We start from the raw sequence: 27,644 nt of genomic DNA on the forward strand, positions 1-27,644 counted from the left end.
ATTACTTCTCCACAGTAATTCCTGTTTAATCACTCACTAAATAAATAATTGATGTACCAGTATGTACAATGTAAAGCCTGTAAAGCAGGAAATAATTTCAGGGATGGACCTGAAATTCAGCAGTGCAATAATACAGAGAAAAAGCTGGTTGATTTACTAATTTTGATCACAATTATTGTCTAAAACAAAACTACCGAGTAATAGAATTGTTTTAGCATCAAACATTGTGTGAATAAAATTAATGAAAGTTAATAACAATAATAACAGATTGCCATGGTCTTGTCCTTATGTTTGTATCTTATTATTCAAATAGAATGCATGGGTAACCATAACATCAAACAATATAAGAAACTGCTGTTTATTTGCTATGTTGACTATGGTGTCACTGTGTATGACATTTCATATTGCAGCAATGAAAATAATAAAATAAATTTTTTATTTTCTTCCTGAGTACAATAACCCAATATTTTTTAAAATATGGAGTTATCATACTAGGGAAGAGATGATGTACAACATGCGATGAAAAGAGAATGTTGTGTTTTTTTTAGGTCATTTTACCATCAATACCATATGTGCATACTGTAGAATACTTTATTTTCGCTTGCAATTTATTTTCGCTAATTTCGCTGAAAGGATGATTCCGTGAAAATAAAATCCAGCAAATATACTTTTTTTCCTATATTTTTTTCCTTTTTTTCATTAAACTCATCAAAAATCAGTGAAAATAAATTCCATACGAAACGCCCAAACAGCCTTTTCAGTGAAAAAAAAGTATTCCACAGTATCTCAAAATGTAAATCCGTGACATATGGTGAAATGATATATAGTGTCTCACAAGATAATTGCTCATGTCTGAAAGTTTTACAAAATTGACATTGAAACAATGTTCAAAAACTACCTTGCCAATGATTTCAAAGACAGTGATGTCAATGAACCAACAGATCAATTCAACAAAATATTAATTAATGCAGCGGATAATTGCCTTAAAAAAGTAACCAATAAAAGAACAATAAATAATAAAAATTATAAACATCCAAAACAACAACAATGGTTTGATAAGTCGTGTTCTGCAGTAAAAAGGGAATTAATTAGTACCTCTAAGTTGCTAACAAAACAACAACAATGGTTTGATAAGTCGTGTTCTGCAGTAAAAAGGGAATTAATTAGTACCTCTAAGTTGCTAACAAAACAACCAACCAACCCGTATATCAAACACCAATATTATACTCTTAAAAAGCATTATACAAAACTTATAAAATATAAAAAAAGAGAATATAAAAACATGCTGGTGACCAAACTTGAATATATGGACAGTGCCAACCAAAATGAGTACTGGTCTGTGCTGAAAAGCCTACGTAATCAAAAGACCAATATTCAAGACAACAATATCCGGAAAAAAATGGATTGATCATTTTTCAAAACTCTATAATAAAACAAACATTAAAAATCATGAGTTACAAAATAATCTTATAGAAAAAGAAATGCGACAAATTCCCAATCAATATCTAAACTCAAATATCACATACGAAGAAATTCTTAGCGCTGTTAGCAAACTAAAAAACAATAAATCAGCTGCTGATGACAGCATTGCCAATGAAATGTTGAAAACCAAAAATACGTTAATGATAAGATGTTTACAGAAACTTTTCAACTGTATTCTAGATAGTGGAAAATTTCCTGCAACCTGGAAATCTACGATTCTTGTTCCACTACACAAATCAGGCGACAAATTAAATCTTGGTAATTATAGAGCTATTGCATTAACAAGTTGTCTCTCAAAACTATTTACTGACATAATGAATCAAAGATTGACCACATACTTGGAAGAAAATAAATTATTTACCGACATGCAGTTTGGCTTTAGGAAAGACAGGAGAATGACAGACGCAATTTTCCTGTTAAAAACAGCAGTTGAAAAAACAATTTATAATAAAAATAAAAGCAGCAGTTCTGGAAAACGGTTATACACATGTTTTGTTGACTTTAGAAAGGCTTTCAACAGCATCTGGAGGGATGCGCTCTTTCTCAAGTTACAAAACATTGGTATCACGGGGAACGTTTATGAAATAATAAAATCTATGTATAAGGATATTAAATATAAAATTAAATTGTAAGAGGGTATAACTGATGGATTTCAGTCTACCTGTGGAGTTAAGCAAGGCTGCAATTTATCACCAACTTTATTTAACATTTTTCTGAACGATCTGCCAGAATTATTTGGGGATCAAATTGATAAACCAGTTCTAATGGGCGAGAAACCTATAAATTGCATCCAATATGCAGATGACCTTGCACTTATTTCAGAAACGGAAGACGGCCTACAAAGCTGTCTTAACAAATTAAATGACTATTGTATAAATTGGAATTTAGAAGTAAACGTAAGTCATGGTATTTAATTGCAGCAACAGACTGATTAAAAACATGAATTTTAAAATCAACAACCAAACAATAACAGCTGTTAGCGAGTTTTGCTATTTAGGGGCAATATTTACTCCAAATGGGAAATTAAAAACAAACTTATCTATGTTAAAAAATAAATCAATGAAGGCTCTTTTCAGCATCAGACAAACAGTCTTAAACCACAAAATAATCTCACCAGCACTTAGCTTGAAAATTTTCGACCAATTAATTTCACCTATACTCATGTATGGTGCAGAAATCTGGGCCAATGAAATCACAACTGACAGTAACAGTTTAGAGCAAGTTTGCAGTCATTTTTACAGGTTTATCCTAGGAGTGAGTAAAATGACGCCAATTAGTGGTTTGAAAGCAGAACTTGGTAGGTTACCAGTAAAAGTAAAAATTAATTTGGCTCAAATTAAATACTGGCGTAGACTATATAGTCTGCCTGATAATCACATTTTAAAATTAGCCCTGGATGAAATGTTAAAAATTAATTCAAACTGGGTAAGGAATATTAATGCTACACTGGGACATGATCTAATTAAAATAAAAAATGATCACAATATGAAACATTGGAATCAAATACTAAAAAAAGTAAAACTCAGACTATCTGAGATTTATATTCAAAGATGGAGAGAAGAACTAAATTTCAGTGAAACCAATGAAAATAGGGGAACAAAACTGAGAACATACAAACTATTCAAAGTAAGTTATAATATGGAAAATTATTTGCAAAATATTTCAAATTTCAGCCACAGGAAAATGCTTTCAAAATTCCGTCTAAGTGACCACAACTTAGAAATAGAATTAGGTAGAAGAACAAAGCCCAAAATAGAATTAGAAAATAGACACTGTAATAAATGTAACACTAAAGCATTAGGAGATGAAAAACATTTCCTGCTATTTTGTATTGGTTATATAGAACAAAGAAAAAAAACTGTTTGATGAGTGTGCAATAAATATTTACACAATGGATGTGAATTCCATATTTAAAAAGATTATGGAGAATAATATAGCTTTAGCAAAATACTTAAAGAGCACAATTTTTAAAACCACAGAAAGTAATTAATTTATTTTTTCTTTCATTTTACTAACATTTTATTTTTATTTCTTATGTATTGTATGTTTTTTTTTATTTCTTTTGTATTTATGTTCCTTACCATACAAAAACCCTCTGAAGGTTTTTAGTAGTGTAATAAAGTTATTATTATTGATGTTCAGTGGAAATAAACTTACCTATGTTTAGATCAGCTGCTGGTTTTGGAATGGCAACAAAGTCATCGTCAAAAAAGGGGAGAAACGGAGTAGAAAACACTGCCTTGCATTTCCCTTTATGTTTATTAATAGTTCCAACATTCCCTGATGATTTTGAATTTGGTCCTTTCCGTTTCGGCTGGTTCACAATAGAATTATTCCCTTTTGTCTGATTCACAACTGAGACAGTACTTTTTCTGAGTCTACCTTGTTTTTTAGGCACTTGGGTTTCACCATGTCCTGTTTTCCTGGGGCAGCCTTTCTTCTTTACCACCACATCAGTGTTCTTTTGTTTTTTCTGAGTAGGCTGTGTTTTGGGTTTACCCCGCACATTTTTCTTCAGTGTATTTTTATTCTGTTGTACTTTGTCAGTTTTTTTCTTTTTTGAAGGAGCTGTTTTTTCAAGTTTCTTAGTAGGTAATGCCACTTGTAGCAATGATTTGGACTTTTGATCAGTGGTATTCTTGGCTCCGCACTTCACTTGTTTACGTCCTTTTCCCTGTAAAGCTGCATCCACAGATGAAGATCTCATCTTTCTCTTAAGACAAGTATCTTTTGCAGGAGACAATGATACTTTTCTACTTCCTCTTGCAGGCATACTTGCTTGTATTGTGTTCAATAATCTATCAGATATTCATGTATAAGAAACTGCACCTTCATCTGTGGACAAAGAGTAGAAACCTACAACTTAAACAAAAATCCCTGTACATGTATCCATTTATGACATGCTAAATATCAATGAAAATGATACATGGGTGACAGAGATATATTAATATGGCCACAAATAAAAACAGCCGTTATATGGCCATCTTTGATCTGATTATGAAAGAAAGTGACATGTATGATGTATGTGCCAATGAATAAAAATACATAAATCTTGGAAATATAGTAGTAATGTCAAAAAGTCAGATGGCTGTCAATCGACCATCCTAGATCCGATTTTGAAACAAATTGTCATGGACATGTATCCTAACATGTATAATCTATGTACCAAATTTGAATGAAAACTGACAAACCATGTCCAAAAAACAAGATGGCTGCCAGTCGGCCATTTTGAATGGACATAAAGTACTAGGCACATGCAAAGAATGAACGGAATCGGTTTGACGGATTATGAAATACGACTCCGGATAGACGGACATAAACCGAATTATAAGTCCCCGTTTTCGGACTTCGTCTGAACGGGGACTAAAAAAATTAATTCATGGACATGGGCAATCATAGAAGTCAGGTGACAATGTTTGTAGTGTATATTACCACTGCAGTGGTTATAATCTGTTACGCATATATACAATACAAGCGTGATGGAAGGACAATAAGTCACAGTGCATGACCTGAATGCCATAAGTATGCAATCCTTGTGTGATAAATAGACGACACAAATGCAAAAACAATGACATGTTGTACAAAGTTATACTGTATGTTAATGCGAAGTATTGCATAATACATGATGTTCTGCCTGGAATGTTGGTATTTTCAGTACCATATTTGTTGTATCAGAGACAGAATTAATAAAATGGATGGCATAGATAAAAGATGAGAAATGTTCAAATTAATCACATTCCTAGACAAATTAGAAATGCTTTGATGGCTGTAACCATCAGGCTATATAATACTATTGGGCTGAATAGTTATTTACATGTAAAACATAATACACTAATCTAACTGTATATTACATGTGTACAATTTAATTATAGTTTATGACTGAGAGACCTTAATTATTCATATGGCATTTCTGTTGAAACATATGTCTGTATACATGCATCAGTTTCATCAGAATACGGACAACAGTGATATGGGAAAACTGAAACTTGAAAACTTATCTTGTTATATAAAACTGCCCCAATACAGGCATTCTGTTAGTCGGAAAATCGTATTCCAAATATTAAACGAATCCACATATTTCGTCTATTACATGCCTCTTAAGGTAGAGATGCAGTTTATTTGGCTTGCTTTTTAATTGAGTAATTAGACAATGAAGATGATATTATATATCCAACATGTTATATATTTTCTGAAAGCTTATTATACAAACTTTGTGAAACTTGTCTTTATTTTAAATATCCAGAATGCGTTTTTGATTTTGGGTCAAAAATATGCTTTTTTGGACAAAAGTGGTTTAAAAAAAATTAGCTTAAAAACTTCAAGTCCGTTTGTGGGTAAAATTACATCACTGGATACCTTGGTATACTACTAATTCAAATGCGTCCACTCATCTCTCTAACGGCTTTCAAAGTCGCACAGCATGACCTCGAAGTTCACTCTTTTCTATTTTCTATTTTTGCATAATTTATATATCCATGTTAATTGCGGACTTGTTATTTTTGTTCCACTCGCCGTAATAAACTGTCCGGACGCATTTTGAAGGGGGAACACCTTGTCAATAATGTGTGAAAATTTTGAGGCAAATGGCCAAAGCGTCTATCAGCTATTTTAATTTAAAACCCAAGAATTCACCAAAAATAGAAGACGAGAAAAAGGCTAATTTGCATATTTGCGCATTAAACCGGGAATTACTGCTTTGTCATACTTTCTAGACTATTGAAATTGAAAATTAACGTATAGACATAGACATTTTATGTAAAATCGTTGGACCAGAACAACTGCTCTTGAATATATAAATCAGAAACACGTCATTTATACCAGTGTTTTGATGGGGGTCCGTAAAAACACGTGGCAATGCCCAGTAAATATGACGTCATCTCATGAATTATTAAACAGGGGGCGGTCCTAGAAAGGTGACCTTTTATCACGATCAAAACATCATGGCTTCTCTTCCATGTATTTTCAATAAAAAATCTACGAGTATTTCAAAGCCTATGGTTTACCGTGAAGAGTACAAAGTGGGATATTAAATTATTCATCCTTGATGATTTTTATGTAGTATTGAGAACCAACTCCAGGAAGTGAACGCACAATAATGAAAAAGTTTTGTTCATCGTTTCCAATCCCATTTTCCTCACTGCAACATATTTGTTAAAAGAAATATTTGAATTCTGTTGGAGGCATTTTTATATTTTTTCCGATTTTGGCAACGCCTTACTGTAAAATGACTAATATTCACTGGGTTTAAATTTCACTGATTTACCATTTCAGGCATATTCAGTGGGTTTAAAATTCACGGTTTCGTCATTTAGATAATGTGTTCTATGCTAAATTTTACATATTCACTGTGTTTTAATTTAGCGCATTTTTCCAGTCAGCGAAATAAGCTAAATTAAAACCCAGTGAATAATTACCCCCTTTACAGTATTCAGGGATTTTCTAAGACAGTCGCAGACAATCAGCGCACGGATGTACGTACAAAACATGCTGTTGTACTACCGGCGACGGTTGCCTGCAAGAAGAGAGCTCCAGCTCCTAACGTAAAAGTTTTAAAATTTCGATCGGTTTTAAATAATTAGTGTTGGAAATCTGACATGTTTTAAGAGTGCAAAATTAAGGTACATTTTCTGAATAGAAATCGGCAAATGAAAAAAATAGGAGTGCTAAACAGTGTGCTTCGTTAGTTTAAAAAAAATGGAATGTCCGTCAAATTGACGTAAACTTCCCCATTTTTCACGGAAAAAGCAAAGGTCGTGGCCGAGTTGCAGGCTAAAAAAATCAAAAATCAAAACAAAATCAACAATCAGTAAGTATTATGACAAGGAAAACAAAACATCAGACGCGGAGAAGCGGTCAGCACGTCAAAAGAGTTGTTACGGTAATGTATCAAGTTACCTCTCTCTGTGATTTATTTTTCATTGAAAATATTTGGTTGTTTTCAATTAATTTTAGCGTACCTCTGCAATTTATTTTAGCATTGTCAGTTGTTTGCTTCATTGAATTAAACGGAGTTCGTCCGGTTGCAAACAAAGCTGTCTCGCACCACTTAGCAAAACTTGCGAATGATCGAAGTACAGGTACCCATTAGACAAAAGATACACAAAAGTTTGTATCTCCCCGACCCAGTGCAATATATCCGGTTAGAATCAAAGCTCACGTGCCCCTTATTTGAGGGACCAGATTCTGCCATAAATTCGGGATAGGATTTAGAAAAAAAAATAAAATGGGACTTTTAAGGTGTATTTTTTCGTCATTTTCTAAGTTTTACCGTAGTCATTGACGCCTATTCAAGAGTATGATGATTATTGTGACTAGCGTGAATGGGTAAGCTTCGTTTCAACAATGAGCAGTTATCACTGTAAACAATGTTAAATTATTCTTCACATGCTCAGTTTATTTTTTGAGAACAATTATTTAAAAATAAAATCTCTCAGTCAATCAGAAACTCTGATTCATGCCTTCAGGGAAAGTCATGTTTGGATGCTCACATCGATTTTGTTTTTCGTTCGGTGGGCTGATGCCTTCAGTGTAGCTTTTGCCTCTTCCGACATAGAAATCATCTGAATCTTCTTTCTACCTCTCTTTCTTTTCACACCACGCATAATGTAATGATAAAAATCAGAAAAAAACGCTGAGGAAATATAATGTTTGGTTTGCTAGCGAGCGAGAACTAATTTGAGAATAATTGCACATGTGCGTGAATTGAATGAACTATGACCCGCACAATCTCGATTTGCATATTGTCAATCAAAGGTCCTGTTATTTGGTTACTCATGCAAATTAGGCAATTGGACATAAACATTGCCACGTGTGAGTGTTTTTTTATTTTTAACCAGAAAATAAACAGCAATTTTAACGGTGTTCCAATAAGAATTCATTGGTCAAATTTTCACAGAATGTTCTTTAGATAAAAATCTATATAAAAAACGAAAAAAACTTTTTTTGATTGAAATTCACAAATAAACTGCATCTCTACCTTAAGTTATTTCAACTCATGATGTGTATAAAACATACAGTACTGAACATTACTGAAATCTCACACAGATGCCAATTATCTCTTGTCATTTTTGTGTTGCCGAGATATAGTCAAGAGCATTGCTGTATGTAATTATGTTATTGGAAAAATTTATAATTTATTAAAAGCTCATTTTTTTTCAATAGAGGTGCATGTATAGACTGGCAAAGTCGGGACTTCTTTTTTGTTTTACAAAAAGAAATAATTGTTGTTTATTATAAACTAAACCGACTGCTAAAGAAATCCTGACTGGACGCATCTGCAGGCATTTGACTGATATTGATTATTCATGAGTGGGTGTGTGAAAGTAAACATGACCTTTAATTAAGCAGAGATGGATACTTTAACTTTTTAAGTGCGAAGGCGATACTTTCATCTATGTTTACTGAAAACAAGTCGATTTAAATGTTCAATGTATATAAAGTGGTCTTTCAAAATCGCTTTAAAACTTTATCTTTATCAGATATCTTTAAAACTTTATCAGCTATTATCACCCCCACATTTAGTAAAAAATAAAGAAAAAAGAAAATATATTTTAAATAATAAAGATGAGAAAACAATAATACAAATAGCAAAATACATAGAGAACTGTTTCAAAACAAGAGAGGAAAAACTGAAAACAATATAGTCAGCTATCATCATGTACATGCATTAGTAATCCAAACATTCACCAACACAGATATGGAAAACAATCTAATTTTTTTTCCTACTTTTATATACTTCACAGTTTTTATTTTCCTGTGTGTATTTTTATTCTCACTTTAATTTTTTGTTTATCTTTATTTACATCTGTATTACATTTTTGTCAAAATCCTAATAGGGATACGAACGCAATAAAGATAATTATTATAGTACATTAATAGCTGAATTTAGCAGTTTTTAAAATGGAACAAGCAATGTTGGCATGTTTGCTAAATTAAGATTTTAAGTTATGCATCGAGTAAAAATTTGCTAAAATTGCATGCAATTATTTTAAAAGGTTTTACATTTATCCCCTCAAAATTATACAACACAACTTGAAATTTCAGTCTAAAACATAGCTCTGCAACGTTTTTTGTTTGAGTTGGTACAAGCACGGAGCAATAAATAAATTCATTAAAAAGATGGTACGAGAAAAGGTCTTAATAACGTGACATTCAATTTCTAGTACACGAAAGTGCTAAAACAACCCAAAACAATAATACAATAAACCAGCAGATTGTATCAAAAGGAAAGCGAGTTTTTCTGATTTTTTGTTCCCATAAAACCTCGAGTTTGGTTCAGTTTACTCGGCAGGCACTCAAGAATCGATGCACCTGTGACTCATTTTTGTATACAAAACGTTCCTAAACCACGAGTGGTGTAACAACGCTCAATTTGAACGTCAACTCGTCTGCGCGCAGACAACAAAATCAGTGTACGGAACAAAAAAGGCAATGCCACAACACTACACTAACAGTGTTTCCCGGGAGAAACCTCCCAGGTGTGTCTAATGGCCATGCCTAATCGCAAGCACCTGAATTATAGTTATGCATAATGACATATCTCACTCAACGTATATTTGAAACTCACCCGGACACCTTAGCGACCAGCTCAGAGATCAGTGACATAGATTAATCGACAACATCCAGCTTCATTTCGTCCGACTGTTATTCACAACAATCGAGCGCCATCAAACTGGTCACCTTAATTCCCAGGATTCATGTCACCGACCGCTTCCTCTTCCGGGCAATAAGAACATTCCATTATCTGGTAGGGTGCCGAAATTATTATATCTAAGCGTGTAAGTTGAATCTGACCGCGAAGAAAACAAGTAAACACAAATGTGAACGAATTTATATTGATATATTCAAGAAATATGGAATATTTATATATTTCACACACACATTATTAGAGAGAATGTAAGATTGTGTATCCAAAATCACCTACGATACAAATGTCATGATCCGAGACGTAGCTCGGTTTTTTCAGAAAGGAAACTTGAATATGAAAAAAACAATGGAGTGTTGAGGGAATCCCCGAAAGTCATCGTTATTCTAAGAAGGAGTCTTCATAAATACGCTCAGACATAATTAAGTTATAAACCACAACGGGTACGCCAATGTTTACTGACGACGATCATCAAAACCAAACGATGACTGAAGCAAATGCAGCAGATTATCAACAACATCAAGAAAGTACATTTCGAAAAAGAACTTCAAGTCATGGGCTTCGATTAGACGTACATTGCCGATGTGATGACGACGAAGTCACTGAAGAAGGCAGGGAATTGTTTCAGAATTTTTTAACGTCTGAGATTCGCCGTGAAGGACTTCGAGAACCAGCGAGCCTCACTCCATATCCACTGACATCACCAGGGTAAGTTTTCCAGATCTGTACCTAGAGCTCTGTACAATAAGGTTCAGTACAGGCGTTGGTCACACCTGTTGAGGGACTGCGCTGTGGTATACTAATTATTTAGTAAAACCGTTTATTCGTGATGTGTCGCTTACTGGTTAAAGTGTGGGCACTCACGCATGTCAGGCTCTCGGCATTTAAGTGTACCTACAAATAAAATTGATTGCTACCGTAAATGTTTTTGGGTGCAACGTTCAATAGTGCCTAACATTTCAATGAGACACGGTATTTGACTGTCAGTGTGACCTCTCTAAAGTGGCTACTGAATTTGATTGTCTTAGAATCCATGAAATTTGTTTTTAAATCCTGGTCTACTTCAGAAAAAAGGAAGTAAACTTGTCATTCACACTTTGGCGGAGCTATGTCATTGAACATTCTATGTTGATAAGATGCGCTCCACTTTATCATAATGTATGCAATATATGCACAAAGGAAAGGTCAAATCAACATAGATTCACTTCCAGTCAGCAGAAATACACAGTTTTAGGCAGATATTTTACTATACCAGCTTTAGTTTTGTTCCAGGCTAATTGAGACTGTATTCTAGGTATCCATATTAACTTTTATAGTTTACAAACTTTTCATAAAATTTTGAAAAAGTGTATTACACTCATACACCGAAAAGTTGGATTATTATGTCATTTTGGTATTCTTACATGCATTTGTAAGATATTTTTGCAGGTACAACTATTAACATGTGTATTAATCTTGTGAAAAACTGTCATGTCTATTAAAAACCAATTGTAAAATCACCCCACCCCCCCTCTTTTAGTCACAAACACATACAGCAATGTGGTAACCATGGAACAAGCCTGGAAACTTGAAACTCTTGTACTGTAACAATACCAAAGGAGTAAATGTATGATCCATTTTGATGTGCTTACATCACCGTGCCACTGTGGGCCAGGTCAAGTCTTGGTTTCAGTATTGTGAAACATATAAATCACTGTGAGACCAAGGAATTACCCCCACCATAAATCTATATTTGTGGAACATCTGTAATATTTGTTTTTGTTTTATTAAACTAGGTTTCACTTATCATGTGAAATATTGCATCTGATTTTAAAATGTTGTGATTTACTGTAGACCCACTTAATAATGTTAAATTAATTAATCACAGAAACAAGCAACAATCAGGCAATTAAAAACATGGCATGGACATTTGGTATTGATGTGCGTACAATCATACAAGAATGATGAAGTGGACTAAACTTGTAACTGTAAAACCATTTATTTTCAATGACATTTAATTTCACTGTCTTGTTGTTTTGAGTGATTTCCCTGGGTGTTAAGTTCGCATACTTGACAAGGAAACAATGAGTTCTATTGTTATTCTACATGTTCATTTGGTTTTAATTTAGTGAATTTTACTTAATAGCTCCAAGTTTACAGTATGTCATTTTATAAATGTGATTATATCAAATTAGTTTGACATATTTATAAATTATAGGATTTTACCATTGTTTTCATGAGGAAAAAAGGTAAACACACTTTATTCTATTGAACATGTATTAGGTTATTGTCAAATAAGTCAAATTAGAACACATTTCTTTGTTTAGGCCAATGTTGTTGTTCCTATAACATGCTTTTAGAGATATTACGTTGGGATTTTTTTTTTTTCATTGTTATACTGGTATATAATTTTTTCCGTGTTTCATGTTTTTATCACTGATAAAGATGTTTTTGCCATGAATCTTGTTTTAAAGTTGTTTATTTTTTTCTTTTGGCCTTACATTAGCTACAGAAGGGCTATAATGCATGAAGGAAATAGAACCACATCACTTGAACACAAAAGCCTGCTCAGTTCAAAACTATTTTTGTTTTTCAGATTAAATTACTACTGTAAAATGACTAATTTTTCACTGGGTTTAAATTTTATTGATTTAACATTTCAGGCATATTCAGTAGGTTTTAAATAATTCACGGTTTTATCATTTAGATAATGTGTTCTATGCTCAATTTTACATATTCACTGGGTTTTAATTTAACGCATTTTCCAGTCAGCGAAATACTAGTAAACAAAATTAAAACCCAGTGAATAATTAACCCTTTTACAGTATTACAAACAAACGATGTTGTCACATAAATTATTTTATTATATGCAAGGTAATTCAATGCAATATGGAATTCTGTTTGGCAATATGGTCATTCTATCTGAACATGTGTAACTATTTGATTGACATAAAGGAAAAGACATTATAAATATATGGTAGGATGAAAATATATGAATATGTATTTCTGATGGTTACTACAATCAGATCTGTCTTGACAGTATATAATTACTGTAGTTGACAAATCTACAATGACTTACTACTGATTTTGATGATACATTCCAGGACCGCAGATGCATTGTCACCGACGTCAGAGTATTATAAACACCCTCTATGGGCACAGACTGGTAAAGATCTCAGGAAGATGGCCGATGCATTTGCCAAGACTAAAAAAAGGAAGCAAATCAAAAACAAGGCTAAAAATGTGAGTATTAAAATCAGGGCTTCACTGCCATATTACTTCATAACACATGTTAAATATAACACATTATGTTATATATATGTACCAGCATTTATTTCACTATATGCAAATCAGCTACCATATTTGGGCATTTCCCTGGGGGCGAGAACTGAATGGAATTTATAGCTGGAACTGACTTTCAGTTTTTAAGGATAGATTTCTTTCAAACTTGGTATGTACATTTCTACACAGAACATCATGATGAGTTCTTATTCAATTCAAACTGATCATTTCATAATAAAATCTATTTCTAAAAATCATTAAGTTAAAGTTTTACCAAATGTGTGATCTCAGCCCAGTGTTATTCAGCATCATATGACATAGATAACAAAAGTTGGTTTAAGGACTTTGCTCATTGTTGATTGTTTCCATTCAAAATAAAGTATCCTATCTATTTACTACATCATGGGCACATTGGGCGAACACATTATATTTTAAGTCAATATTTCCATCATTCTAATGCTGGATCTCAAGCATGTCAATTTTGTCATGGATGGATTTTGTTCTCTAAATTTGCCATACACATAGACCTAAATTATTTTCTGAAAATTTGTTATCAAGAACTGTAACCAATAAGAAATACTGTACATTGAGGTCAAAATTAACAAAGAAAATGGGAAAAAATGATGCAAAATAATACATATCACGGTGAGACATATATATGCACATGTATTCCAACTGAGGTACTCTTACAACGAAAATGTGTTGGAACTACTATGTCATAACTTTGTTGACTTATTTTATTATACATAATATTTACATATATTTGTTGACTTAAATATCATACACTCTTTTTTGCTATCATGGACTAAATTGTATTGTGTAACTGTAAACTCATTACATATATCTAGGTATTTTCACTGAACTCTTTTTGCACCACTGTGAGTTGAGGTCTTAAACTGTTAACTATTTTTTTTTTGCATTTTCCAAACTTAAAATATAAGTCATTTGACTGGTTTTTGAAATAAGATAGTAAACAGCATCAGCACAGATGTTGAAAACATTTGAAAATGTATTGACAGTTTCAACTACTAGTAATTTCTTGGATTTCACTGCCTTGTAATTTCCTAAAGGCAAGCTCTGTCCTAAAATTTAGTGTTTAAATGTACCGTATTCTTCTGAAAACATCACCCACTCTGAAAACGTCCCCCATGAGCGATGTTTGATGCCGAAAAAAAAAAAAATCATCATAAAAATTAAATACTGTAAAATTAAATGGCTTGATATTATTGATTTCCATGCTATGTTTTGCATAAAAAGTTGAGCTTGATTTACAAGGATACAAATTTAAATCAAAAACACCACACTTAATAGAAAATATTCAAACAATCTGTGTTAATGACGAGCATGGTCATGAAAACAGTTGATTGTACAAACAATGTTGTACAAACATTGTCCTGTGTGATGTTTTGGTTCCAGTGATCTCTCAAAATGTGACTCATTATGCTAAACAAGGTAGATACTGTGCTTGTTTTCAAAAAAATCAAAACTTATAGTCTATAAATACTTGCACCCGCCTGTGACCCTGTTTTGTGTAAATGAGGATGATGAGGTCACTCATCAACTTAAAACAGACTATGACTCATAATAACATCTAATTGTTTGGGGAAAAACAACTCAATGGAAAACAAACTACCGGTAAAACAATTTCTAACTGAACAGAACTGAAATGATTGCAAGCAAATTCAGTTCCTCAAAATGTCATAAAAACAAGCTTTGCCTAAAATTTATTTTGTAAAATGTATTTGTTTCCATAAAGATCAAATCATATACACATTTGACCTTTGTAGTCTAAATATGGATGATGAGGTCATTCATTATCCAAAAACATGACTCATAATAACAGCTGTTTTAGAAAAACAACTTAATGAAAAACTAAAATAAGACAATTTCTATTTTTAAATTTTGCTACTTATTAACTAGGGTAACATATTAAACAAAGCTGAAATTTGTGTATTACTGAATTATTAAAATAGGAATCAGCAAAATTTATGTTGTTCTGCATATAAAATGAAAAAAACTTGATAAGTGCTGTGTAACCGAAAATTTAAACACAATTGCATAATTAATTCTTACATGTGAACTTAAATATTTTATGTATACTGTAAAAGGGACTTGCCCTTGTTAATCTTATTTTCTTGGTTGTATATTCTATTAACCATCCTCACTCTTTCTTTTTTCAGGTTTCTAGCACTTTCTCCAGTGAGTTCACCTACGATCAGTTCCAAGATTTGTTATCCACGCTCTTCTGTGATGGAATCACTCGAGAGAGAATCGTGGTGTTGTTTTTCTTCTGCAGTGATCTCGCTATTCTTACCCTTCGACAAAACATGATGGATTATTTTCACCGAGTACTGATGTGGTCACTGCGATATATCAGTGATAGAGTCTGTCAGTGGGTGAGAGATCAGGGTGGTTGGGTAAGTCGAGCATACTTATTAATAACTCCCATGAACTATATAATATCAGAGCAGTCAGTAGAGTCTTAGGTGTGAACTTATCCAAAGAAAAATCAGTTTGTCAGCAGTTTTTATATTTATCCTATATGTGTGTGTGTGTGACATACATGCAAGGCATTCTTTAGATGCTGAAGTGTAAATATCTAAAATTTAATATTGTGCAGTTAAAGGGACACTGTCATGGTAACGCATGTGCATTTGAGATGCTTACAAGAACTTAAACTTGTATAAAACCCTTATTTGGTCAAGTCAATGTAAAAGTACATAGGGTTGACTAGGGTAAAAGTTAAATCAGATTTGAGAGAGCTGCAAAATTATGTGTGGGAATGAGTCATAGCTTTTTAGAAATAATTTTCATCTGAGATATATTGCATTTGAACTGAGGAACATACAATATTAGAACTATTGAATGTGCATGCGTACTGTGCTAATGAAAGTGTCGCTTTGAAGCAACAACAATATTGAATTATACTAATATAAACTACCGGATTCTGTCGTAAATTCGGCCTTCGGGAAAATTGCCCTGGGCGGTTACACGACTGGTGGGCACTTATTTGGGGTTCAAAATTTCCAAAAATGATCATTAAATATTGGGGGGGGGGGCTTATATTTTCATTGAAAAAACCACCTACGCCGATTTTCAATGCCGGCAGTTGGACTACCAAAAATGAAAGAAACTGCTGCAGAAGCTAATCTAAAATTTTATACATTTTTTTTTTTGCTGGATTAAAAAGTAGATCGCGCATCTTTCTCCAAAAAATTCACATTCATAAACCTTGTGCGCCAAATACAATTATTTTTTTTTTTCATTTTATTAGTAACGAAAGTATATTCTAAAAGAAAATTCAAATAAAAACGAGCACAACTGCATTGCTTAGTAGCAAATGATCGCAGTAGCGCAATCCGGTCATGCTATGTTTCACAATTGTTTATTATTACCTAGTAATGATTATAATAATGTGCAAAAAATAAATTCATTGAATTGTTATGAAATGCAAATAAATTTCAACTTATTTCATCGTAAACGAATGATTTCGATCGCATTTTCAATGCTCGATGCTGTAGAAATGAATATCAGCCATGTTTTGACCCAATCATGAAAACGATGGATGATGCCAACGTGTTCAAATTACCATAGCTCATTTAAATATGTTAATATTATTGAACGCAGTACGGAAGGGATTTGCCGATGTTTTTGTACGATCTTTTGGCTAGGATTTTGATGGGAAAGCTGCATGATTTGTTTTTGAATAAAAAAATTAGTTGTTTTCAAAAGATAAACTGAGCATTTGACGAATAATTTAACATTGTTTACAGCGATAACAGCTCACTGTCCAAACAAAGCTTACCCATTCACGCTAGTCGCAATAAACATCTTACTCTTGAATAGGCGTCAATAACTATGGTGAAACTTAAAATAACACTGTAAAAAACTGCAGAAAATTCGCCCTTTCGCGATTTCTTGGTCCCACTTTTTTTTTTCACCCGAGCTCCTGTTTAATGGCTTATGGCAAATTTACGACAGAATCTGGTATTAGCGATTAATAAAATACAATGATACTGATCTTGTTTTGAGAAAACCATATGTTCCTATTATGCAACTATTACACAGGCTCTATGAGGGGGAAAAATAATACATGATCTTTTGAAATATAAACAAAATTTTTCATTTTATACTATGATACTTTTGTTGTACAGTATTGATTTTTTTTTCATTTATTGTTTTGTTTTTAGGAAAAAGTAATATACGGATCTCTGCCATATGTCAAAATTGGCCTTGGTGCCGCTGGGGTTGTGGTAATGGTGTACTTCGGCTACAAGTGGCTGAAGGAGGGTTCATCTAGGTCAATAACATAGCATGAATATACATCAATGATTTTACAAAATGGTATTGGTATATGTACACGCTACAGGTTCCTGCCAATGATTTACTGATAAGAAAACAAGACCCTCTACATCCAGATTCCTCACTTTATTTCAGTTACATATGCATACTTACAATTTCACAGTTTGTCTGTTAGAACACGTGTGTATGCAAATCATAATTGGGTCAGTGTTTTGCATATTAAAAATCCCAGGAAATCACAATGTTTTTTATTCACACATTCCTTCTGTTGGAAATGAATTTATAATATAATATGGTAGCAATGACACTCACAAAAAATTGCATAGAATTCTGATTTTAAAATGCAATAAATATAGATTCTTTAGGAATATGTTTTTACTATGTTAGCTTCACCCAGAATTTTCTAATGAGGTGATAGCTAGATGAACATGCTGGAAAAGGCCGGGTAAAAACAGTGTTACAAGCGAATTTGTTCACTTAATTCAAATTTGTAAAAAAAAATTAGTGAATTTGATAAATTCTCAATGGAAATTAACAATACTTGCAATAACCTCAAAAAAACGACTCTTTAGGTTTGACCTTCTACTGTCGCCAAACTTTACTTTGAATTAAAATGTCACTGAAAAAGGATATACTAGTATGTCGTTTTTTACTAGAGCTCTTTTGTTTCAACCTGAAAATATATACACTTACATCCTAAAAAGGAAAAAAAAATTGAGTTAAAGATTGATTCATTCTCTAAAAATGACTAAGCATGCTACTACTACAACCTATGTGAACACTTAGATATAGGTATGGTAGTGCATATGTCATACAAATGTTTGTCTAAGTGTTTATCCGGTGGCCAATTTTGCTGTTGTGCCAATTTTACTACTAGTATTCCGACTACTGAAAACTCTATTTTTAACATTTTCAGTTATGTAAATGACTTATAAGTTGCACAGGACTTTCTTAACGCTGTTGTCTAGATGATCGTGTTTTGGTTTTTCATTATCTGCATTTTTTTTTTGTCTCTGCTTTTGCCTGACAACATATTTTCAGTAGCATGTCTGTATTTATTTGGTCTTAGCTAGAAAACAAAGGCTGATAATAAAATTTAAAAAATTAGATATCTTTGATGGGCCCATTTATTTCATTTAAAATGTTTTCAACAAAATATCATAGACAATACAAATTAATAGAAATTGTTTCTGATCCACTAGCAGTATTGACATATTCTCTATTGGTTAAAAACAGAAATTCAAGAAAAATATACAAAATTTTTTTTCAATCTGAGTAGAATCTCAACTTAACTTAAATAATTCATTTATTTATTTATTTATTAATTAAATAATTTATTCTGTTATTCTCCAGTATACACTGAATATCAACAAGTATTGTTATAATTGCTTTGCCTTGATTCTGTTGTTGTTTTCCTAAATGTCCAAGACATTGATCATCATCATAGTACATCATAGTAGTTTTATTTGTGAATGTATTTTAATTTGGGTATCGATGGTTTTGCTGCAACACTATACATACGCTTATTGCCATTTTGTCACCCATGTAATTAGTCCCCGTTCGGACGTAGTCCGAAAACGGGGACTTATGTTTTGCCCTGTGTGCGTCCGTGCGTCCGTCCGTGATCACCTGTATCTCGAACATGCATGGACCGATTAAGTTCAAACTTCACTCATACATCACACATTATATGAGACATATGCACATGCATTTTTTTCATGATCCAATTAACGATAGCCGAATAGTGGCCATTTTAAGGCCGAAAATGCATCAAAATCACACATTTTCACCCTTCCGGACCCGGATCTCAGTTATGCATGGACGGATTTCGTTCAAATTTGGTACATACATTAAACATAATATGACCTTGATGCACGTCTTTTTTTGGGGGGGGATCGGGTTTGAAATGGCCGACTGGTGGCCATTTTGTTTTAAAGAATTCAGTTCTGGATCCGTATCTGAGACATGCTTGGATTGATCGAGTTCAAACTTCACACACACAAGGTACATCATGTCACAAATAAGTATGTGCATTTGTTTCATGATCTCATTAACGATAGCCAAATGGCGGCCACTTTAAGACCGAAAATGCATTGAAATCGCACATTTTCACCATTCCGGACCCGGATCTCAGTTATGCATGGACGGATTTCAGTCAAATTTGGTACATACATTAAACATAATAGGACCTTGATGCACGTTATTTTTTTTTTAGGATCAAGTTCGAAATGGCCGACTGGCGGCCATTTTGTTTTAAAGAATTCTGTTCTGGATCCGTATCAGAGACATGTCTGGATTGATCAAGTTCAAACTTCACACACACAAGGTACATCATGTCACAAATATGTATGTGCATTTGTTTCATGATTTCATTAACGATAGCCAAATGGCGGCCTCTTTAAGGTCGAAAATGCATTGAAATCGCACATTTTCACCATTCCGAACCCGGATCTCAGTTATGCATGGACGGATTTTGTTCAAATTTGGTACATACATTAAACATAATAGGACCTTGATGCACGTCATTTTTTATTTGGATCAAGTTCGAAATAGCCGACTGGCGGCCATTTTGTTTTAATAAATTCAGTTCTGGATCCGTATCCAAGACATGTCTGGATTGATCAAGTTCAAACTTCACACACACATGGTACATCATGTCACAAATAGATATGTGCATTTGTTTCATGATCCGCTTAACAATAGCTGAATGATGGTCATTTTAAGGCCGAAAATGCATCAAAATCACATATTTTCACAATTCCGAAACCTGATCTCACTCATGCATGGATGGATTTTGTTCAGATTTAGAACAATGTGTTGTACATATGCAGGTGCATTTTGATCATGATCTGCTTTGAATCTATATGTCACTCAAATATGAACGGAACAGGGACGTGTCATTGTTTTTTTTTTATTTCATCTAATTTTAATTGTCATATGCTTATTTTAATGGTATCTGTGATATGTATTATACTGATGCTTAATTAATATTGTAGAATACTTTATTTTCACTTGGAATTAATTTTCGCTGAAGGAATGATTCAGTGAAAATAAAATCCAGCGAATATACCTTTTTTCCTATATTTCACATTAAACCCGTCAAAAATCAGTGAAAATCAATTCCATACAAAACACCCAAAATGTCTGATCAGGAAAAATAAATTCCAGCTAAAATAAAGTATCGTACAGTATGTGGATTTTTAATTGTCACAGATGTTACTGTGTTATGTTAGATGTATTCAATGCATGTTAAATACATTATCATACTTACATGTATTAGAGTTTAGCATCTGGTAGTACGTGATCGTATCAACCTCTGCTGCGTTTGATATTGATATGATCGCTGTACTGCCTTTGTGCATGCATATTCACGTAATCTTGTATTATTTGTTTACACAAAACTTGAACATGTGGCGACTGGGGTGCTTGACTGTCACCATCATATTGTTTTGAAAACTGAAACAGCAACATTGCCATATACGCTGCTATCTGTTTTGCCATGTACGTATCTGGATTTGATTAAGTTGGTCAACCAACATCTGCAAAAAAAATTAAACTACATTGTAATAGTGGTTGACATATTGAATATAAATAAAAGATGTAATTCTTTTTTTTTAGTTTATTACATCTAATCACAGTCCCTCTATCACATAATGATTGCCATCTAATTGGTAATAATTCTTTGACAAATGGGAAACTGATCCCAAAATGTTATACAGAATGTATGTACTCGCACAGTCTCGCGCATCGGATACAGTTGCTGATGCGCCGTGCTGATGTACGATTAACCTAGACCATGGCATAACCCTAGTCGATAGAGTTTGTGTTACTATTATACTGCGCACATTAAGCCGAATGGTACACCCACATACTAAAAGTGTTTGATCTAACCTGTTGTAATTGCGAGACAATCTTGGTACGTGCATAGCAAACCAGTTGACTATATAGCTGAAAATGTTGCGTTTTGGTGTTCAAAACAGTATGGCCGTTACAGTAATTATTTATCTTAAGCTCATTTTAATTTTCATTTAAAGTATCTTCTGCAGGTGAAGAACAGGCTGAATATTTAGATGGGGGATTGGTTATTATGTTATTTTATTACCGTAGATGAATATTAGAATAGTGTATGTGACAACACATTACAAAAATTCTATACCTACACATGTGCAGAAGCATGACTTAGTTGTCTACGTTTGCCAAAAGTGAAAGATATTTAAATGTCGCCCCAGACACCCCTCCACCCCTTTGCAATAAAACTTGCACAACCTTGGTTTTGTTAGAAATATCATAGCTATTTAATAACACTTGACACCTCCATGTATTGTGGACACATTTGGGTCATATTTTTAGAGTGAGTTTGTGTTTCATACTAAATCAACAAATGACAAAATTGTTGAAATGCTATTTTCTTAGCTTTAATACTAAATAAAAACATAATTAAAAAACATCACTCACTCTTAAAATGTTAGCAGCTTTTATCATTTCCTACCAATATAAGGCCCAGATTTAAAGAAAGTTTTTAATCAGTTTGTTCAATTCGCATTTTTTTTTTTAATTTTATTCATTTTTATCAGTTTTTTTAATTGCCATCAAAATTTGTGCTTTATTTTGAGTTTTCATGAAAACTGAATTTATCAGCTTTTTGAAAATCCTGACAAAAAATTAAAGAAACAGCTGTGGCACATGTTTTCAATAAACATGTATGATGACCAGAAGGATTATTTTTCTTTCTAAGTTTAACTGTACTGTGTACAATTCTGTTACAATAATACTGTAATTACCATGCAGAACAATGTGTTCAATAAGTTTGTTTTGAAAAAATGAGTTTTTTTACTTTGGAAGGTGTTGGTGTCAACATTATTGTTTTCAATTTGGAGATTGAGCCTAATTGGCTACCAATCTCTATCTCCAAACATTATTAACCAATTAGAGAGCAGTTTGTTTCGTAACAGTTTTTATTTTTTGATCTATCAAATTCTGCCTTGTACATGTGCTTCAACACAACTCACAAATCTTATAAAATCACATTCCAAAATAAATATGGTTTCTAATTTTCTACCCAGAGTTTCATATTTATATCAGTCTGTTGCATCAACAATCTGGCTTTTGTATGGATAATAAAAATAAATAAAAGCAATGGCAATTTTATTGTGTGTTTGACTTTTTGCTGATGCTTTTGTATAGAGGGTGCTATGTTGGTATTAGTCTGTTCATGGAACCGGCAACAATGTGATAAATTTACAACTGACGTTGTCCAAGATTTCTTACTCCTGGATCCTCGATAAGAGCAACTTGTATGTTTGTGTAAAATATTATTTCCTATTTAGATAATGTAGATTTCAGCTTTTGGTTCCGATCTAAACAATTTTAATTTTTTAATTTGCTACAAAGAAGGACTTCATTTCCTATCAGATTGTTTTTAATTCCAGGAATTTTGTGGATGTGTTTCGTCTTCAATGATGACATTCAGTTTTCAGATATCAAACCGTGATTCTCTGAGAATCGTTCACTGAAATGAAAACAACTGACTAATTCTGTTTCATCAAAGGTTCATCTCTACATTCACATTTAGGAATTCTTTGGTTTAATCAAGTCCAAATTAAACTAGTACAGATAAGAAATGAGTTTACACAACTAAAAAAAACTGGTAAAATAAAGGAACGGATATTCTGTGATATTGATATTGATATAATTATAACGCAATGAGAAATGAATAAATGGGTTTAATAACTAGATTGCTTATGCCAGTGAATATAGAGGGCGCATTACAGTACATAAAGCCGATAATTCCCGTTCAATATTAAAATAAAATATTGACGTTGGCTTGATAATTAGCGGGTTTAAATCGTATTGACATTGGTGGAAAATGTTCATTCAAAACAGACTACCTTAGACACAGATTTTAGTGAGTTCCACTTTGCGTCAGACGCCAATTTGTCTCGATGATACATCAGCTCAAAACTTAAAATCCATCTTGTGATGGCCGAGATATCGTCCCGATAGTATCATGACATGCAACTAGTAGAAAATAAACGCAATTAAAATGAGTATGTTGTCACCCTATCCTATTTAAAGGGCGATGGTCGTCGCGCCGCGCACATGTGTGTGTTGATGATAAACATTGAATTTCCCATAATCCAATGCGCTCTTCTAATGGAAATCGCGAACGAGTATGTGTTCTTACCAACGTACACTAATTACCGCCGGTGACTCCTTCCATACTTTCCAATCACCAAATAAATGGCATAGTTAAAGCTTGGTAACGACTCGTTTGTACTCGTTGGTCTGCACAACAATCAAAGTAGCCATCTTTGTTCATACGAGTTCAATATCTCGCGCATGCGGGGCGCGACAACCAACTTCCTTTACATAATATAGAAGTACTGTAAAAGGATTAATTATTCACTGGGTTTTAATTTTGCTTATTTCGCTGACTGGAAAATGCGCTAAATTAAAACCCAGTGAATATGTAAAATTTAGCATAGAACACATTATCTAAATGATAAAACTGAATTTAAAACCCACTGAATATGCCTGAAATGGTAAATCAGTGAAATTTAAACTCAGTGAAAATTAGTCATTTTACTGTGACAGTATTCAATTTCTAAGGGAATGTTTTCAATTTAAGTCGGCTGACGTTCTTGCCGGGCGTTCTCGTTCCCGTTCTCGATAACTGGTCTAGTCGCTTTGGAATATATAAGATATCATTTTGTTTCTAAAACACTGGGAGTTAATACTTGATGTATTTCAATTCAGCTGAGGGCGATTAGTTTGTGTACAATATCAATAAGGATGTGAATTTTGCATAATGAGGGCTGTAGTCGGCGTCTCGGCTGTAATAGTGGTCCATGCTTGAATTCCACTGGCACAAAACTCAGTAAAATAATAAAAACAAAACATCTGGATTGGAGTCAGTTTTTTTGTTTCTCAATATCTGAATTGATCGGGACGGTAATATTATGGAAGCTAGATTTGCTACTACACATGTATAATATAAAAATGTCATATTTTTATTGAAACGTAAAACCGTGACGGCCATTATGACTATTCAATGCGAAACACGTAATATACTAGTATGAAGATACCGTCTTTCGCGTTCGTCACTGGAGGGCGCGATAACAAAATCGTCATTAGTTCATTATCATAAAGCACTATTTTCCCCTGAATTATTTCCTTTTTTATTATTATTATCTGTTTTCCAGAATCAACACTAAAATTCGAAAAAGGGAAATCTGAAATTCAGAATTATAAAAAACTTGAAATAAGAAAAAGTCTCCGGGTCATGTATATGTGTGTCCTATAACCATTTATGTTGATTTCGAAATATACGTGTGTGATATCAAATTTCACATACAATTTCCAATAAAACAAAAAAGGGTAATTCAAATCAAATCAAATCAAATCAAATCAAATTAATGTAACATTTACGTGGTACAGTGACTTAAGGTTTATGCAAATCAGTTTTGTTATACAATTTTTATTACGTGGGAGAGGGTATTTTTTAATTTGATTTTTTTTTCAGTCATTATGTTCCTGGTGCTCTGTCATCACTCGTTGCGCGCTACTTTCTGTCTGAGGTCACGACCTCGACACAACGTGTTTAATGTGTTACTCATGATTTGGTGGACTGCCCTTTATCGCGATTTCAACTACATTGTTCAGTGTCTGGGAACAAAATACGGCCAGGTAGTACGCCACAGTCCCTCTATAGTATATACACTCAACAGTTACAAGTATAAATATCATATATTATATTATATTAATATTTAATATTATCATTAAGATACATGTTTTATTTTTTTGGCGGGAAATGCCAGAAGTTGGTCGCGTGACTTGAACGACGTGACATGCCAAGCAACTCACCCTCATCAGTTTTGCTGTACTAGTAATCACCCCAGACAGCGCGAGCTTAAAAGGACATGTGCTGCGTTTTCACATTTTAATCCGTAAAAAAAAGACTCTCTGTCATTACAAAAGCCTATGATGGTGTGTACTATATCATATAATAGTATGCAAATAGTCGACCAACAATTCATTTTCCAGCTGTCTAGACGCTATTTGCATATGTGCATATGCCATGCGTCACCGATGCGTGTTCATTTCAAAGCTCAGTTTGGGTCACGGTCAGTATCACAAGGAATACATGTAATGGACATGATAGATATAAACGCATCAAAATGAAAAAAAACAAAACATCGCGACAGCTCACGCATCTGTTCTCTTAGTTTACAAATAACACTTTTCCCGCTCTAAAATCCCAACGGAAAAATTAAAAATTCAGCTGATAAAGTACTTAGTGGGATTGCTTGCAAGTCTTGTACAACATGTTACACGAATGATAACACAAAAGACTACGGTGGCCCATGTGTGATAGCACATATTCAATTTATCTCAGCAAAAAATAATAATTTCAGAGCAAAATCACCCATCTTACAGTAACAATTTAATGTTGTACGGCAAAACTCACGATTATACCTTTCATTAATTATTTGGAACAATTCCAATTCCATTTGTCATGACCAAACTTTATAATTGCCCCAGCAAAACTCCGTTTGCCACATCAAAAGTCTCACTAAAAATGTATCTCATAATTAAACTTTCGCAAAAATTGTTATTTCCCCACCGTGACACTGTCTAGATTAGATAGTCGAGTCAATGTGCAAAATAGCAAGCAAATGTCGAATTTACAACACATCTTCAACACTAATCGAGAGAACGGAAGTGTACAGCGACCGAGGATTTTGTTATACATATGGCGCCTCGCTGGCTCGCGATTTCACATACTAGTAATAAAAAAATATTAAAAAATGGTCGCGCAAACATAAAAGCTAATTTATCAGACACCGTGACTGAGCGGAGCGCACAACATGATGACGGATGGGGTGGGGGTAGTTCCATTGCTGCTATTGAGAAGCCATTTTCAGTTTAAGGTTTCGATCATTTTTGATTCTCCGATGGGTGGTTCTATTGATTGATGCATAAGTGGATTAGTTATAATATTCATATTATTTTTATACGACGTTATATAAAAATAATAATCACGAAGTGTTACAACTATTTATTTATGTAAATTGTACCTTAGAAGATATGAACGTGTGTATTAAGTTGGTGCTGGGGCTAGGCTACCAATGTATAATTACGGCTGCACTTTGCAAATCTGCATTCCAAAGAAAAGAAGGCGCTTTAGGCCAGTGTAAATAATGACGTTTTGACTGTGTGGGACCGGTCTTATGGGGCAAGCTTAATGTCAAACAGGCTTTGTAAAGTTTGGTAGACAATGTGCTAAATCTCTTCGAGTTTATCCGATTAAACTCCACTTTAAAATGCGGATATATGATATAGAAAGATATGCAAAATTTTAGCCAATAATGACGATTGGTTGGATATGCACAAATATGTTCACATTTGAAAAAAACAACAACAGGAAAGTGCACCATGGCAATATTGATAAACATAAATTGACAATTTAAATTGTCTGCATGCATATTGACCATGAGGATTGAAATCGTCATGGACTTAAATTGCATATATCTAGCTGCAATGCGTTTTAACGGCATGGGTTTGAACTATGTTATTGGTCTGTATTGACAATGTATTATATATACAGTAGTTCCGAAGTTTCGAACATATGGCCAGTACCTCTACCCGCTGAGCGCTAGTCGACTTGGCATTTACTACGTGCAATCAACCTCAAACATGGAAATAATCTGAATAATGAAACCCTTCTAGTCCGGGTCTCCTAGGCAACATTGTGCACAAGTACCTTGTCACATAAATACCCATATTTTTCTTCTCATAACATTGAAATTTGCTAATATACAAGTACTGATTAGGAAAATAAACAATAACGACTTGATATTTCTGTCATTCTGATTATAGTACTAGTTGCATGCCCCTATCTGAAGCAGTACTTAGCCTGAGTATTATAGTAATGCATATTAATGAGGTCATATGA

General features: G+C 33.3%; 2 protein-coding genes across 2 annotated transcripts in view; one reads left to right on the forward strand and one right to left on the reverse strand.

Moving 5' to 3' along the window:
* The window catches only part of LOC102803790 (uncharacterized), a 28,280-nt gene extending 18,046 nt beyond the window's left edge, over nucleotides 1-10,234 (reverse strand). Inside the window, exons 1-2 of the mRNA XM_006824715.3 lie at nucleotides 10,049-10,234; nucleotides 3,640-4,317 (exon numbers count right to left, since the gene is read on the reverse strand). Coding sequence (XP_006824778.1) covers nucleotides 3,640-4,255 — 616 coding nt within the window. The 5' untranslated portion in view covers nucleotides 4,256-4,317; nucleotides 10,049-10,234. The remainder of the gene's footprint in view (nucleotides 1-3,639; nucleotides 4,318-10,048) is intronic.
* A 218-nt stretch (nucleotides 10,235-10,452) lies between these two features.
* Nucleotides 10,453-22,832, forward strand: LOC102803678 (uncharacterized). Its single transcript, XM_006824714.3, has 4 exons — nucleotides 10,453-10,834; nucleotides 13,210-13,348; nucleotides 15,568-15,804; nucleotides 17,578-22,832. The coding sequence occupies exons 1-4, from the start codon at nucleotides 10,578-10,580 to the stop codon at nucleotides 17,698-17,700; spliced, it is 756 nt and encodes a 251-aa protein (XP_006824777.2). The 5' UTR covers nucleotides 10,453-10,577; the 3' UTR covers nucleotides 17,701-22,832.
* Nucleotides 22,833-27,644: the final 4,812 nt, after the last annotated feature.

The sequence above is a fragment of the Saccoglossus kowalevskii genome, chromosome 13 (assembly GCF_978046115.1).
Source record: "Saccoglossus kowalevskii chromosome 13, keSacKowa6.1, whole genome shotgun sequence".
Lineage (NCBI taxonomy): Eukaryota > Metazoa > Hemichordata > Enteropneusta > Harrimaniidae > Saccoglossus > Saccoglossus kowalevskii.